General features: G+C 36.0%; 1 protein-coding gene across 13 annotated transcripts in view; it reads left to right on the forward strand.

Moving 5' to 3' along the window:
* Positions 1-16,901, forward strand: part of NBEA (neurobeachin) — a 490,360-nt gene that overhangs the window by 382,218 nt on the left and 91,241 nt on the right. For all 13 annotated transcript variants that reach the window (XM_065051668.1, XM_065051676.1, XM_065051716.1 and 10 more), the window contains 3 exons: positions 5,282-5,399; positions 6,266-6,368; positions 11,920-12,035. In XM_065051668.1, the coding sequence (XP_064907740.1) occupies positions 5,282-5,399; positions 6,266-6,368; positions 11,920-12,035 (337 nt within the window). The remainder of the gene's footprint in view (positions 1-5,281; positions 5,400-6,265; positions 6,369-11,919; positions 12,036-16,901) is intronic.

Raw genomic sequence — 16,901 nt, forward strand, 5'->3', positions numbered from 1 at the left:
GGACATAATTCAGAACTCTTAAAACACTAGAAAATAGAGAGACTTGAAAAAATATTAGGGTTATTGGACTTCTAGAGGGGCAGATTATGAATATATAATACAGTGCTTATAAGCATGTGTCTCTAAACCTTTGAATCAAATTAAGAGATGAAGGGTTGCTTTGGGTTGGGCTATCAGGATGCAACAGCATTCCACTAGACCTTACTCAGTCAAGACAAATCTGTTCAAATGCAGAGTGAATGTTTTGAATGTAAAATATTAAAGCAGTAGGAGGGGTAAACTTACAAGGAGGGGAAGGATAAATTCTTAGAAGTTCCTTGCATGTCCAAAGGAAAAGGAAAATTAAATAAGTACCACCTGACTAAGAAAATATCCCATATTACCAAGTGACAGAGCCATCTAACAGATAGATGGGATTTTGATGCCTAAACTGAGTACATGCCAGAGCTCCTCTTAAGCACTGGATAAAACTGTCTTTATAAAATGAAAAAATCCCTTCACTACCAAAATTATGGTATTATTGGAATCTCTTCTGGTAGTTGATAAAGGAAAAGAAAATGTGTTTAATTTCAGGAAGTAGCTATCTTATTCAGAAAGCATGACTTTGAGGATCCTTTTCAGCCTTTGAGGAAAATAATCTATAGGAACTTTGGAACATATTCTGGAAATGCAGCAAAAAATGAGCCAGTTCTACTACACATAAGTACAAGGCAATGCTGTCCCTTACTGTTCTTGTTGTTTGACAGTATTAGTACGACAGGTAAAGAATAATAAAGGAAATCAGGGAATAAGTGCTCTGAAAATAATAATTAAAACAAACAAACAAACCAATTAAAGAAACGCCACATAACCCAGCAACAAAGCTATATTACATGTTAATTACATTTTGCACTAGATATTAACAAAACTTTGCAAAGGTTACAAATTGATAAGTTCATTGAGGAATCAGGTTAGAGTTAAAATACCCTGAACCACAAATCTTGTTCAAAAAGGCAAATTTTGAATTCCCATTGAAAACAGTAGGTTAATTTCACATCCACAGGCATTGATGAATCATTAGAAAAAGCTTTTTTTGAAAAAAGGAAAACATAGAGCAATAAGCAACAATTCTTTGCAACAGACTGGAGAAGTGACCATTCTTACCATAAAGTTAGTGACTGAGAATAGATAAGACTTAAACTGGCTGCTTTCCTTGATTTTTTTATAACACCTGAATTTGTGATTATTTCAACTCCAGAAACAATAAGCAAAAGAAATATCCTTTTGCAGTGCTGTGTCTGGTGTTGTGAGATACCAAAATATAGTATAAAGCAGCAAAAAATAATCCTTAATACTAAAGTGTTTCTCCTATGGAGATAATCTATCAGGGATGCTAGCAGAATGAAAACTAACATTTTTAGTCTTCTGGTTAATCTGTCAAAATTCTGGCTGTTAATTAACAATTAATTCATTATCAATAATTGCATAATTAGTGAAGCAGGCTTATGATTAAAAATGTTCCAGCTCTTAATTGAAAAAAAAAAAAAAAAGAAGAGATCTTGATCACATCAGAAATAAAATTAAAATAACGGAACCTTCATATTCGAGGCAAGTAGGAAAGCACTTCAGTAATGGTTTTGTTTCTTTTCCGTAGAGCTTTCCATCTGAACACCCCGTGCTGCTTTAACACTCTAATCTAAGTCAGTGTCACCAATATATGTTGTTTCGTATTATGGAACCCTGAGGTTTAGGGACTTTTCATTTTCACTGTTAGGATGACAACTTCATCTTACTGTAATACACTCTAGCAAATTTTTATTCTTTGTCTATCATCTGGGCAGTGCACCCATTACTATCTTTAAAGCATACCTATATTTCTGAGTAAATGAAAAGGTTTTACAAGGAGAAATAAGCTTTATACCAAATAATCTCAGCTGCTATTAAAAATCAGAAGTGTGCTTACTTCAAATATAGACATGGTTGTTTGGCTGGTCAGTTTTTATTTCGTTAAAAACAACTTATTTGGAACCTGTCTAGAATTCGGTGCTTAGTCATGAAGTTTCAGCTATTAAGACACACCTAGAACAAAAAGTCTTTATGCTTGTATTTAGGAGAAAAACTCATAAAGCTATCAAAACAGAGAGCACTGACTTTAAATATAAAAACCAAGAAAATATTGGATAGAGCACATGGTATTTTTAGCTTCACATAACTAGGTAACATGATTTCAATGTGTTTTGGTGAATGAAGTGGTCATTTCCATGTCTTTCTGAATAACAAAATATACAATATATGCCGTCTGTAAAAAAAAGTAGAATAGCCAGGCCCTCATTCATGTCATATGAGAAACCGAAATGCTAAAAATCATCCTGGAAGAAAAAAATAAAACGTATAAACCTTTTAGAATATTCAAATTCAGAAAAAAGAAATTATTTTGGCTCTTATAGCAATAAGAAAGAATCTTGCAACAATGTCAGTGATTTCTGCCGTAGATACCTAATAACAGTAGATTCCTAATAACAGAAGGTTTAGTGCATCTCTTGGAAGTAGTGCTAGATGAATGTTATGTAGGATAACAAAAATAGGTAGTATAACTTGGACAGGAAAACAATACAAAAGAAATACTGAAATAATTGAGATGATTTGATAGCAACATGATAATCTGATATTTGTAGGACTAATAGACAGTTAGGAAGATTGTAATTGCAGATGGTAATTGAATTATAGACTCCTTCCTTTCCTCTTATTTCCTACCCTTTCTACTGGTTTGCTGGAGTGCCATCATAAGTCATTCATTTCATAGTAGGGTGAATACACCTCTATGAAGTTATGATTATTTTATACTGAGTAAGAAGAGGAGGAAGAAAAAGGCAACCAGTTTAAAATGTGCTTTTAGTATTGATCTATTAACTAAGTTGTGGTAAGACGTAAATGTATTACTGTGAATCATCTAGAATGTTAATATATGGGATGTAGTTGGTATTAAATATTAGAAAATAGTAGAAACATTTTTGAAACAAAAAGTGAATTCCTGAAGAATGGTGTTTTGTCAAGGAACTAATTCTTTGGCAAATCTGCTGATTGCTGTAGATCTGGTTACAGCTATATATGTTTCAAACTCCTCTCTCTGGGAGTCTGTTAGCTTTTCAAACATGAATGTTTTCCTCCCTGTTTCCTCTCTGTAGCTTAAGAACCTGTGTATTTACAAAAATTATGTATCAGATACCATCAGCATACATTCAAAGAAGGAGGCGCTGGTATCTTCACAGTCTTTGTTCTTAACCAACTGAATTTCACATACACGATACCAGCTGTATCCTAGCATCTGATCTCAATGAAAGACTGACGGAAAATTTTGTTTATTTAGCTTACCAAAGAGAAAGCTAAGCAGTAACTGGATCACAGTCTGTAATTACTGACACAAGGAAAAGTTATCTGATACTAGAAGACTCTCTAATCTCACAGACGAAGGTGTCATGAGATCTAGTATCTGGAAGCTGTAGTCCACAGAGTTCAAAGTAAAAATGAGGTGCAGATTTTTGACACAAAGGTTAATTTACCATTGCAATAATTCAGCATATGAGGTAGTAATTCCACAGCTGGCCTATGACTGAATGGAGGGAGCATATAGTCTCCTGCGTGCATCTGGGATACCTCCAAAGAAATCAAGCCCCTTTCCTTCTTTGAGGCTGTACTCGGTTAGTGTGGAGAGCTGAGGTGAACTGAACAGTACCACCGGCCACAGTGTTGCTCTAAGTCTCATCTGCAACTTCCCATGTGAACAGCACAGGGGGCTCACTGTGTTCCTCTCTTTGGTTTCCATCGAGGCCAGAACTAACATTTCAATGCTCTTCAGTGTGCTGAAGCACATTTTGTTGCTGTTGTTACCATAATCTCTAAAATAGACACATCATGGTTATGAGAAATTAGTTTTGGAGAACAAATTAACAGAAAACCATGGAGCTCTTTTAACACAAAGTGTTAAACTCAAATTAGCATTTTCCTACGTGAAGACATGTTACTAACTTGAAGCTACATCAATGAAAAAACTGAAGGAATACAATTTCCTTTACCTCAAGCATGAAGGATCGTTGACAGCAGCAACATATGGTCTCCCTAACATTTCCCTGTTCAGAAGTTGGGGGAGGTCATGGTTACAGAAAGCAAAGATCTCAACTGAGTGAGTAAAGCACTGCAAGCTGGTGTACCAGTGGCATCTGCGTACCTAATGGAGAACAGAGAAATTGAGTCTCTCCAGTCTGAAAACTTCATTTTGCATTTCCCTTCAGTGAAGCTGAAGGCAGAGTCTACAGGGCCTGGGAAATGCACTTGGGTGTAGGGAGGGGATGGTCCCCATCCCAAACCACTGACTCCTCATAGAATGAAGTGCTGGGGTCCCAGCTATGGGCAGAGCCCATCTCAGCAGAGGTGATGGGCTGAAGGCAGCCTTATAGCTGGTGAAGTGAATTGGGAAAGGGTTGTTCGATACCACATGATAGTGCTGTAATGATGATTCACAGATGAGAGAAGTTAATAAAGCTGATACCTAATTAAAATGTCTTTTTTGTCTGCTTTCCTGTACATCCAGAACAGTGAAGGAGGAGTGAAAAAGATTATTTAAGTATTAATATCTAGTCTTAGACCTTCAATTGAGAAACTGCCAAATTGGAAAAGTAATGCTATTTTTTACCAATTTTATTTTAAAATATTTTCACATTAATTTTGAAATGCTAAAATACATTTTTGAAAATTTTGTTCATGGTTAGGGATATTAAATGTACTTGACTTTAGAAAAATTACCATGTCGACATATTGTTCTAGCTAATTTCTGTATTTATTACTGGAATTATGACCCTGAAATGGATGTGAATAGCAAGTTACTTTATTTTGGTTGTACTTTGCACCAGATAGCCTCAGAAGTAAATCTGTTAGCTGATGCATAACTGACAACTGTGTCATGCACACTGTTGGAAGAAAATACAGCTAAGCCTAATTGCAACTGTGTCCAAAACCTTGTGCTTGCTTGCCGGGTTTGCGGGTGTTTGCGGGTTTTTTTTGAGGAAAATAAGTTGATGTGGCTTATGAGAAATGAATCTTAGGAGTATCAGATTATTGAACTTACTGATATTCTTCATTGTGCTTTTTAGAAACATTTAAGTTAATATTTTAACTCACAGTTTTTAAGTGTTAAAGAGATATGATTAACAACTGTACATCACTGATGGGGAAAATTCACTGTGTTCTTACGCAATATTTTAATGAAAACTCCTGCCAATACCTGTCACCTTGACTTTCTTTACAGGTCCTTGCCTATACAGAAGGCCTTCATGGAAAATGGATGTTCAGTGAGATTCGGGCTGTTTTTTCAAGACGTTATCTTCTCCAGAACACAGCTTTGGAAGTGTTTATGGCAAACAGAAGTATGTATTTGTTTATTTTGTTGCATAAAAGTGTGCTAGTAATTATTTTGTGTGTTATTTATTAATCTTAGAATTTTAACTCTGTGCTCCCTTTGATAAAATGCTTGTGTCTGTGTTCAATAATGATTACTCTTGCATGTATTCATCGCATTTCATATTAAAATCAATCACAGAAGTCAATCTCACTGCTTTTTGTACAATGGTGAGATTTATTTATGAAAAAAAATCATTGCAATTGGCAAATTCTTCAAATGACTGACAAGAAATTTACTTTTTCTGTGATCTTACCCCTCTCCTCCATTTTCTGTATTTTAATGAATTATCTAAAAGGAAATTTCCTTTTCTACTGATAAACTGAGTTAAATCTAAAAAGACCAGATCAATAAATGGATCCACTCGGTTTTCTGTATGCGCTACTCTGAATCAGAGTTGGGTGACTGGTGAGGTGTGTCAGTAGTCTTTTGCCCTGAGAAGCTCTGATTCCAATTGGAGACGGAATTAACAGTTTTTGGTCCTGTGTGTTTTAACGTACCAGTTAGAAGACCAAATGCCATGCCAACTGCCGAACAGCTTCCCAGCCTGATAAGAAGTTATCTGAGTTAATGATAAGCTGAGATTCCTCCGAAGTAGCTGCACTCAGGTCTTCTGCAGAGAGTTAGTGCCAAAACATTAATCAGCGAATGATGCATAGGTATGAAATATGCCGGAGAAGAACAAAATTGCTGTTCTAACCTGAATCCCCAGGAGGATTAGAGTGGAACCGACTTCCCAAACAAAAACCAAAGAACATTTTAAAAATTTATGCAGGTGGAGAAACAGTCTTATGCAAATGGTTTACTAGTCCTTATTGTCTCTTCTTCATTTAGCTTCTGTTATGTTTAATTTTCCTGACCAAGCAACGGTGAAAAAAGTTGTCTACAGCTTACCACGTGTTGGAGTAGGAACCAGCTATGGTTTGCCACAAGCCAGGTAATTTAATTATAATAGTTTCTATATTTTGAGTTTCTTATTTTATACAGATGATGTTTTAAAACATGTCAATACTAAAACATTATTCCTGTCATAAACCTCTAGATTTTCTCTTTCTTAAGGTTAGTTTGAGAAACAATACCCTTTACTTACTATATGGCACTGTAAATTACATATTTTTTTTTGTTTTAATCATTACAGGAAATAAGCACTTTCCAGTGAAGGACCAAGAACAAAAACTTATACCTTTTTCTCTTCAAAGTCTGGTTTTCAGTCAGGTTTTATAAACATATAGACAAATGTTCATCCTTGCTGTTATTCAGGACATGGAACTAAATACGACTAGGTTTTGTGTTTGCTGAATGAAAAACTATTTTTTTATACATTTTCCCACTTGCTTTTTATATGAATGTGTGTGTGGGGTTTACTTCATTGCTCATCAGTATAGTGGCTGTTTTGCTATTTCCAAATTTCTTCCATACCTTAGTATAATACATTATTCTTTTTCTGTTTCGAAAATTAAAGAGGATATATATTTTGGAAGAGACCAACTAAGGTTCATTTTTAGATATTTTCACATATTATGGACAAGTACAGTTTTTATTATCTCATCAACATCAATATCCAAACAGCCTGTGGTCAGAAATAAGGATGGGAATTGACAGATCCTATACTATAAAAGCATTTATCTTTCAGTGAAGGGTAAGATGATCTTCAGGTATACTCTGAGTTTGGGAGGGAAATTCGTGCCTCCAATTTTTGTTGTTGTTTGTTTAGAAATGTCTGTTCAGACCTAAAATTGTTTTTGAGGTTGTATCAGTGGAAGTTTTGTGAAAAATGTTTAGGTCCAGTGTTAATTTACAGTCAAAATGAAAAAAGGGTAGATAAATATAAATAAAAAGGGAGTGAGGAAACAGCAGGAAATGTGCAAAATATAGTGCTTTGGGTTCAGATCTCTGTTTGGCTTGACTTGGCTGAAAACCAATGACTTGATCATCAGTGTAATGTCTGGGATATGGTTTTGTCTTTCTTTAAGTCATTTCCTACAAACTAAAACTTCATATTGTCCTTGTTTTATCCCAGTGTAGAATGTGGAAATTCTCTGAAGTGTCAAAGCATTTGTAGGGCTGGAGAACTATTTTGTTCCCAGCTGAACATCATTCCTTCTCATGAGCTCAAGAGTCTCATGATGCCTAAGGCTTGTTTTCCTTAATGTGCTGAAGTTCTTGGGCAAACTGCCAAAGTTCTCAAGTTTTCACTGAGATCAAGGGGAAGCTCGGGCATTTCTTTGGAAGGTGCATCTTGTTAATATTTGCATTGCTCTTCCAAATACTCAAATTAAAAGAACTGTTGTCTCTAAATGGAAAGTAATAGTATTCTTTTCTGAAATAAAAATAGCCACATGTTCTAGAACAAACAAAATGCAAATTTCTCAATCAGAATTTCAAATATACAGTGACATTTTTTAGTGTTGAAATTCATATCCTTTGTGCATTATTCAGTGAATAATTGTCTGAAAAGTTTGTTGATACATAATTATTCAGAAAAGTTTCTGCTTCAATAGTGTATGCAGTTATTTCCATACCTTTTTGATTAGAGTTCAATTTGAATCAAAAATGGGCTTGTTAGCCTTCAGAATAAATCTGGCATGTGGTAGTGAAGTTGTTTTTCTTCCTTATTTTTGTGTAATCATGGTGTGATTTATGCACAATAAAGACCCTGTAATCATGGTTTTCCTTATTGTCTCCAGTAGAATTGCAGTGGAGTAACTGAGGGAAAATCTGGCTCTATAACTGCTCTCTAGTTATTATTTTGTTGATATTAGAATATAGTTTCCCTTCCTATGAATATGTTGGCTCTGGACTGCTAATTTTTAGAATTATGCTTATTTATATAACTAACATAAGGAAACATTACGCTGATCAACCAAAAGGAGCTGCTGCGCTGAGTAAATTGTTAGCCTTTTTTATGATCAGTTTTCCAGATTGTGCTGTACTTGACATTTTTTTAACAAAAGCAGATCTTTCTAGCTTAAATTCTTTAGTTTTATTTTTCTAAATAATATTTCCTCTCTGATACTAGGCTGATCAAAATTTCATCTAAAGGTAATTAAATTAACATAACAAATTGTGTTCATGATGGAGATATTCTGAAGAATAAATTATTTTTAACGCAGTACGTGGAGTTTAAGTGCATTTCTGTTTTCATGGAGAAATCCTGTGATTAACAAAGATGGAAGGAAACAAAGAAAAAGCAGTATTGATGATCTAACAGCACAAAGGATTAGAAGCAGGCACACTGGTATCTCTTCCCAAGAGTGTTAGAGACCTACTGTTCTGAGCAGGTCTCCAGTTTGCCTCTTTGCTACCTTTCCTGACAGCCTGTCTTATGCCCTGATTCAACAAAGCATTCGAGCCTGTGCTTAATGTTGCAAAGAAGTAATGACATCCTTAAAATTAGTCACATGCTGAAGAGTTCAGTCTGATTTGGTAATCAAATTCATCTGTCTTTGATAAATGCATTTTCACTGTTCCTGAAACACATTGCATTGATTGTAGTTTCCTTATGGCCTTGACATATGATACAACTGGGCAGACAGCACCGTGCATTTTATTTAACTTATTTCTGCAGCTCCATATGATTCTATATAGGTAGAGTAATATCCACATTTTTACAGCACTATCAGCAGACCACTTTTTAGGGTTCTGACACATCAGGTGTAATTTAATGATACTTTTTTATTGGGGGTAACATCACATCTTAGAAATCAGCTATGAGCTGACCATTTTGTAAGCAAACAGAGATCAAAGAACTGGGAAAAGATACAGTTACAGTATCATACTTCACCATTAATGGGGTGCTAGCACCTTCTACTGAAATTCTGTGTGCTGTTAGTTCATTAGATAAAACAATAGCTCCAGTTAAGACAGATGAGAAATACAAATAATTTTTTTTCTGAAATAAAACATAGATTTTGGCTGGTATGGTAACTATTTTGATGTCATCTCAGTGCTGCCACTTACTCCACATCAGTAGCTTGGTGATGGATTTCCAGATCTCAGTACAGCTGAGGTTGGATTTTGGGAAAAGACAAGGGAAGGAAAACTAAGATTTGATGTCATCAAAGCATAAAACCCCTTTTAGAGCTTTGATCAAAAGTGGATGTTGAAGAGTCTCTTGTCAGAAGCCAGCGACTTTCCCAAGCCTTTTTAAATTTTTATTTTATTTTATTTTTTTCTGAACAGGAGCAACACAACACAAAACATCATGCAGGTGCTACAGTTTTCACAAGATAATTAAAGGTTCTTTGTATGAGACTGGATTGTAGCTAACTAAATTAAAAGTGATTGTGGAAGGGGGTGGGTCACGCTCCACGTACTGGATATATGACATCCCTTCCCTCAACAAAATGCCATGAAGTGTTTTCTAAAAGTATTTAAAGGATATTGAACTTGAAAAATTGGATCATCCCTTCATACATCAGAGGGTCTTCTGCAGTTTCCATTTTGAGTAGATATTTCACAGTTCTCTAGAAGCAAAGGAAGCACATTCATTTGTACGCCTTCATATTGGTGATGGCATATCGAAAGAGAAATGGTCTGATCAAAGTTGGGTGGATTTAGCAAAACACAAAACAGTGGGTCTTCCTGTGTTAACTGAAACAAGCAGGTGTGGAACCAATTTATTGTGCATAATTTTTTCCAGTCTCTGTTGAAATAACTGCGAATCTTTCAAACATCCTAGATATAGAGTAAATGAGGATATTTTTTAGTATATTTTTTATTTTGTGTAGCATTCACTCAAAGCAGGCATTCAAATGCAAAGTCCAGCATTTGACAGTTTATAGATTTTTGAGACTCCCTGGGAGATTGTGGGTAATGTCTAAAAGCAGCTACTAAGCTGTACTGAGGCATAAACATTGCTTTGTCAGGGGAGGAACAGAAAGTCTGCGACAGAAATGTTTTGTAAATATAATGATCTCTTAATATTTTTATTTTCTGTATTTATTAATTTGTGTGTAGCATTAGTCATAGTTTACTGGAAACAATACATCTTTGAGATTTCCAGTGGAAAAGTAATTGTTATCCTATAAAATGCAATATAAAGTATGATTACATTCAGATAATTCTTTAGATAAATTGTTCAGAAGAAGCATAATAGAAACAACTTAAAATTTTTTGTAATGTCTCCTGTGTGCTAGTAAAGTGTATCCACCACTGGCACCCTAGAGTCTACTATAAAATAAGCTACCCCAGCTGGCAAGGCATTATGTATTGCTATTTTGGTTAAATACAGAGATTACAAAAAAAAAAAAGGAAGAAAGTGTACCTGCACTGGCATGGTCATTCTTGTATGCCCAATTTGTAAGTCTAAGTATAGCAGACATTGACAACCTACACATTGACAATTCAGACATATGATTGTGACAGCTGTACACTCCAGTCACATACCAGTACTCATCCTTTCTCTGGAAATAGGGTCTAGTGAATATGTACAAGTTCGTACCTGTATCTATAGAAGTAGATGATCTACATTTTTGTAATCACTGCCCAGTTTGATACCTTGTATAGGACTTTATTTTAAGAAAATACTCAACATTCAGAGTCTAGAAGTAGTACCCTTAGTGTGTTTAATGTGCAACTGAAAGCTGCAGCATTGGGTGTGGCAGATCTTTTTCCTCTAATGCATTACTCTAGACTGAATCTAGTCTCCTATATTTTACCAACCAGGGGCAGTATGTACTATGGGTAATTTAGAACTTGGTGCATAGTATTAGCTTATTGCAGCATTGTCAAATTGAATATACAAGAGCTGAAGTTTTCTACTTTTGTCTGCCTTGACACAGTAGTTTTGTTCTTTCTCCCTTATCCAGTGATGCAAGTTTTAGGAAATGTGTAGAAATTCAGTATCTTAGAAGCTTCTACTCCTCCTCTAGATTTGAATGAAATGCAGTTCAGAAGTTATTATGGAAAGACAGGCAGATGGACCTGTGAGCAGACAACTGAATAAAACTTTCTTTTTTTTTTTTCAGAAACTAGGCTAAAAATAGAAATCTCAAGGCTTACGGGGATACAGGGAAGGAAAATGGGTAGCTGACAATGGAGAAGGTGCACAAATTGTGGAATAAATATCTTCTACCTATGTGCTGGAAATATATGGCACTTCAATCTATCACTCACCTTAATGAACTTATCTCAATATATCCTTTTGAAACAGGGAAATGGTATTCCTCTTTTATTCCTGCTGGACAAGCCAGGCACCAGGAGGTCTGCAGTTTCCTTTACTTCTAGTCTTTTAAACAGTTTCAGAATAAAATAATACATAAAATATATTATTCTGAATTATTACAGTGCTGCAGTACTGGTAAAATAAAATATGGATCTTAATTTTAGTAATTTCTCAAATAAGGGTAATAGTGTCTACTTGACTTCATTAAAGAAAATAAAAAAGCCTTTGAGAGAATCTGAAATTAATCACAGTAATAACATTGCCCTATGTCTTAACGTTTAATGAGGCTCTTAAAAAATCATTCTTTAAATGTATTTCCTAGGAGAATCTCTCTGGCCACTCCTCGACAGCTTTATAAATCCTCCAACATGACTCAGCGCTGGCAGAGACGGGAGATATCTAACTTTGAATACTTGATGTTCCTCAACACTATAGCAGGTAAGGCCTCTGACTCTTTAATCCTTCATAATATGTTTATGTTTGTCAAAGTCTTAAGCACCGTGACTTGATAGAACACATTTATCCCTCTAGAATTCAACAGCAGCTTTATGATAGATTCTGAAACACACACATATTAAATTTTATCTGAAAACACACAACCTATCACTGGGAGTTTAGATTCATGTATTGTTGTGGAGGCTGTTACTTGCTCCCCTCCTGCCATTTCCTCTGCTGACAGCTTTGTCTGAAGCTTTATTAGAGTCAACAAACCATTGCCAGAGAGTGTCTGGAAATAATAATGGGAAAATGTAATTTCACTACTTCATCATTCTCAGCAACAGCAACTAGACAGCAGAATAACAACAGTATTCTGCCTAGTACAGATGTCACCTGGATTGTGGTATGATTAGATTACAGCATCTTTTCTCGTTTAGTTCTTTGAGCTGAAATATAATATCAGATTAGGTATTTAAAATGAGAACTGCCATAGACATCCATTCATTATTGACAAAAGGAGAGCTTTTCTGGCAATTGACATTAATTAAACATTCACGATGGCATTATTCCTTTCACCTTTCTCTATTCTATGTGTTAACTCCTCTGGTAATTTTAAATATAAAGAGCAGCAGTTTTTTACAGTATGAACACAGATTTCCAGGAGGTTGTCTACTATTACGATTGCTGCCTGTAGCACACATGCTGCTTATGAACCTGCCTGTGGAGAGCCTTTCTCAGACATTTCACTCCAGTGAGCTTTAATTTGAAACCCAAATTAAATTCCACCAGGCATCACTTCATAACCCAGTGTTACAGCTCTCATTGTTACTTCATCCTGACTTTTATGCTTGGGGTTATCCTCAGGCCAGACAAAGGACAAATGTAAGTATGAAACCCAAAGCTAGCACCCACTAATGCTGACCAGTCTGAGGCCAGTCACTGTGTTCTTCCCAGTAGGCCAGTGGCAGAAATCAGGAGCTGTCAAACTTGCTTTGAACCTTTAGGCTTTTGCCTCTGTGCTTATATGGTAGTCATCTTCCCTGCATTCAGTCTTATGGACATTAATAAATGTGTCATCAAATTATCCCAGTGTGATACAGAAGTGCTACCACTGAACAGCTGGAAATCTGAGGGCATGTTTACCTTGTGCAGTGGAGCACAAAGCAGAGTTCCTGAAGCTACTGGAGACCTAGGCTGGAAAGCCCATATGGTGCAGTCCCATGCAGGCTCACCAGCTTGGTTCCCGAGCATTATAGCCACAGTCCTGCAGATCTCTGCCAAAGGAAGGAGCCCCGCTGAGCGTTTATTGCCTCTGGCGCTGCGCCACGACAATGCTGCTACCCTGCTCTGGACACTGGCCCGCCTCCAGCCGCTGCGCTGCTCTCACACGTCCGCTGCCCTTCTGGTGATGAAGAAATGCAAGCAGAACCTCACAGGCTCCCTGACTGCCTCACCTGAACTTGGAAAGGCTTACTGGAGAGCTAGGAAGTTAGCCTAGGTCCCCTCAGTCCTTGTCCAATACATTATCGACTGAACTGTCCTTCACTTGTAGTTTCCTCTTTATGTATTCATTTCTTCTGCAAGCAGTGTGTCTAAACTCTTTAAATGAGACTAGACAAGAGCAGAGCTAGTTTTTGATAGATTACTTTCAATTTTTAATCAGTTTAAAACTCCAAGGTCACTTGTTTTTAGGTACATCACCAAAACACCCAGACCTGGAAGACATCATTAGGTCTGAAGTCAATTAGGAATTGCAGTGACACTTACACTAAGGTGTGCATCAGTAAACAAGCTTCAGCCTGAAGAGATTCCTTCAGAGTATCTCAGAGGTCTCAGGAAAAACATTATTTGACCTATTGTTTGATATTACTGCTGCTAGGCAGCCTTTATAGCCAAACATGGGGATGGTCACATGAAGAAAGTTTCTCTTAGTGTCATCTAGCGTCATTCACCTGCCTTACGACAGGATGGCCTGACATTTGCATTCCAGATACCACTTTCTGTGCCCAAGGTTTGGAGGATTACGGCTTCTTTTTTTTTTTTTTTCTTTTCTTGTATATCTGTGAGCTTGTATTGTATTTGGAAAAGCTTGCAGCAGCTTGGTCAGTACCTTAGCAGTATCTCTCTCTGACTCAAAGCACTTAATTTCTGGGAGATCTTTTGGTATCAGTCTTACTGGTAAATCTCATTTGTTCATGTAATCTCATTGTTAATTGTATAAGCTCACTTGCTCATTTTCATAGCATTACCTACTATCTTATGAAGTCTTTCAACAATGCATGATCAAATTCAAATTCAAATGTAGGTAAAGACCTGATTCCCCATAAGAGAGAGAGATAAATTGGAGTCTCTAGGAGAAATTCAGCCTAATTCTTTGTCTCCATCTTGTATTGACAGGCTTTTTTTGTAAAGTCATTCTTTTTAATGATGCTTTGAGGTCACATGGATCAACAAATACATGTTTTCTTAAGGACAGCTAATATTCTGATTTTTAAAAATTTTAAAAGTGACCAGTATTGGTCAAATAAAGGTCAATAACCAGGCATACTCTTCTGCTAAGATGTGAGCAAAGTGTTGACTAATATTTGAAGGTCTTTTCCTTGTCACAAAGAAAGTCCCTTACTCTGATTTTTATTTCAAAACCATCTGCATTACTTGGCTTTTGCTAATTGGTCCTTACCAATCTATGGATTTTCTGTTTTTTCATTTTCCAAGAAGGATAACAGTCATCATGTTAGGCTGGAAAGAAAGCATCACTGTATGATCTCATAAAAGTTTTTGGAGGGATATCTAAAAGCAGCTGAGATTCTTGGGTTCTTTCCCAATCAGCAAGAGTGCTGTCACATCTGATAATGTTCCAGCAGGATTAGTGAAATAAAGAGTCCTGCTGCAAATGATCTTCAATGCAAAGAGCTTGCAAGAAAGCATGATTGCATTGCTATATTATGTGCTTTCTATTTCTGTTTGTTTTTTTTTTTTTTTTTTTTTTTAGATTTTAAAGATTCATAGTCTCTATGAACATAGATAAATAGATTAAAGTCACTAATGTCATTATAAAATCTGCACTCACTGATGCAGAGTCATGGAAACTGGTGATGGTTTTTTTGAAAATTAAAATAAAATTTACCCTCAATAGCTGAACTCCCTGCCAATGGCACATACACACAAAACCTTTTCTGAAAAGAGCATAAGAGAATTAAAACTGACTCTAACCTGACAGCCAATTCTACACATGACAATAATCTTTTTATTCCAGTTTGGAACAAACCCTAAAATTTCCCAACTTCTTGACAGAAGCAAAAGTCCCCCAAAGCTATTTTTTTGGAAGATCAACCTGGTTTTATAGTTCTAATGAAATCTGCACTTCAGCTAGAAAGCTAACTTCAAAAACTCATTAAGAACTTGGGGGTATTGCAAAGAAAATCATTATAAAGTTCCTGGCAAGCCAGAAACACACCCACAATGGAGTGCATGTGAGCTCCAAGTCCAGTGGCAGTACATAAAGCTTTAAATACATAAATACATCTATTAGAAGCCTTGAAGTTTTCGTATCCCCAAGCTCTTTCCTGGCTCCACCATTGCACGGCACTGAACTGCCAAAGACTGAGATCTGGCAAACTGCAGGGTGGAGAACTCTGAGGCAGCCTGAATGACACCACTGCTTTTACAGCTGTGCTTGTACATCCCTAAGTCTTCTGTAAAAGGCATTTCTCCAAAATATTTCATTTACAACAACTATGTGTTTTCTGATGAAGCACTAAAAAAAAAAAAATAATACCTCTACCAGAAATACAGTACTGGAAGCAAAGTACCTCTACTATATGTTGCCTTTGTTTTGATAAATCTGAGCTGATAACAGTCCAGATACATCTGTGTTAAATAGAAGCAAATTCTTGTATGTACCATAGACAGAGCCCCCATCATTCAGAAGAAAATACAGGATTTTCTATTTTGTACACAGAGTTAGAGTATTGAATATACTCATGATCTCCTTTGCCTTCTTTGGAAATCCAATTTCCAAATATATTTTTAATTATACGCTTTATAATGAGAACCCATAAGAAATATTTCCTCAGAGATACAACTTCTTTACCAGTAACTGTTTGTGTAGGCAGTGATGACCTAGTTTGACTGTAACTGCTTGTTCAAGCACCAACATATTTTCAAACAATATCATTGTTTTTAACCATTAAGAAATAAGTGCATAATTTTTTGAAATTAATTTTGCCATTTAGCTCCTATTGGCTTCTTCAGCGTATCTGGGCCGTAGCTTAGTCACTTAAGAAATGTGGAGGTTTGGCACTTAAGAAATGTGGTTTATCTGCTGGTAAGCAAGTGGTACATAGGTCCTTTTGTTGTTTTTTCTTCTCTTTCAAATAAATAGAGGTCCACTAATGAAGTGGAGTTTTTGCCAGTTCTTTGTAGCTTCCTTTCTTCTTACAATGTTGCTTAATTAGTGTCTAGCCCTTTACAAAACAGTAAGAAATCACTCGCATTTTCTTGTGATCCTTTTCTGAAATTATTCAAGAAACAGCAGCCTTGGAAGAGAGACATTTGGAAGTGAGGCTTCTGACACCAAATAATTTCTTTCATTTGTGACATGCCACCAGTTCCTTTTCCACAAGAAGTCCTTTGCCTGCTTGTTAATGCTCTTAATTACACAGTCTCGTTTGTCTCTGTAGAACAGAACCACTGAAACAAATATACAAACCTGTCCTTAAATCTCTCCCTGCCTTGCCAATATGTCTGTCCTGACAAGGATGGCCCCTGGCTATTCTGTAAGTTCTTAATCAATGTTTGAAGTACTGAAGTGTCCCCTTGGAAAAAATCTATCTTTATATGACTCCTTTTAAAAAAATCTTTATA

The sequence above is a fragment of the Columba livia genome, chromosome 1, assembly GCF_036013475.1.
Source record: "Columba livia isolate bColLiv1 breed racing homer chromosome 1, bColLiv1.pat.W.v2, whole genome shotgun sequence".
Classification (NCBI taxonomy): Eukaryota; Metazoa; Chordata; class Aves; order Columbiformes; family Columbidae; genus Columba; species Columba livia.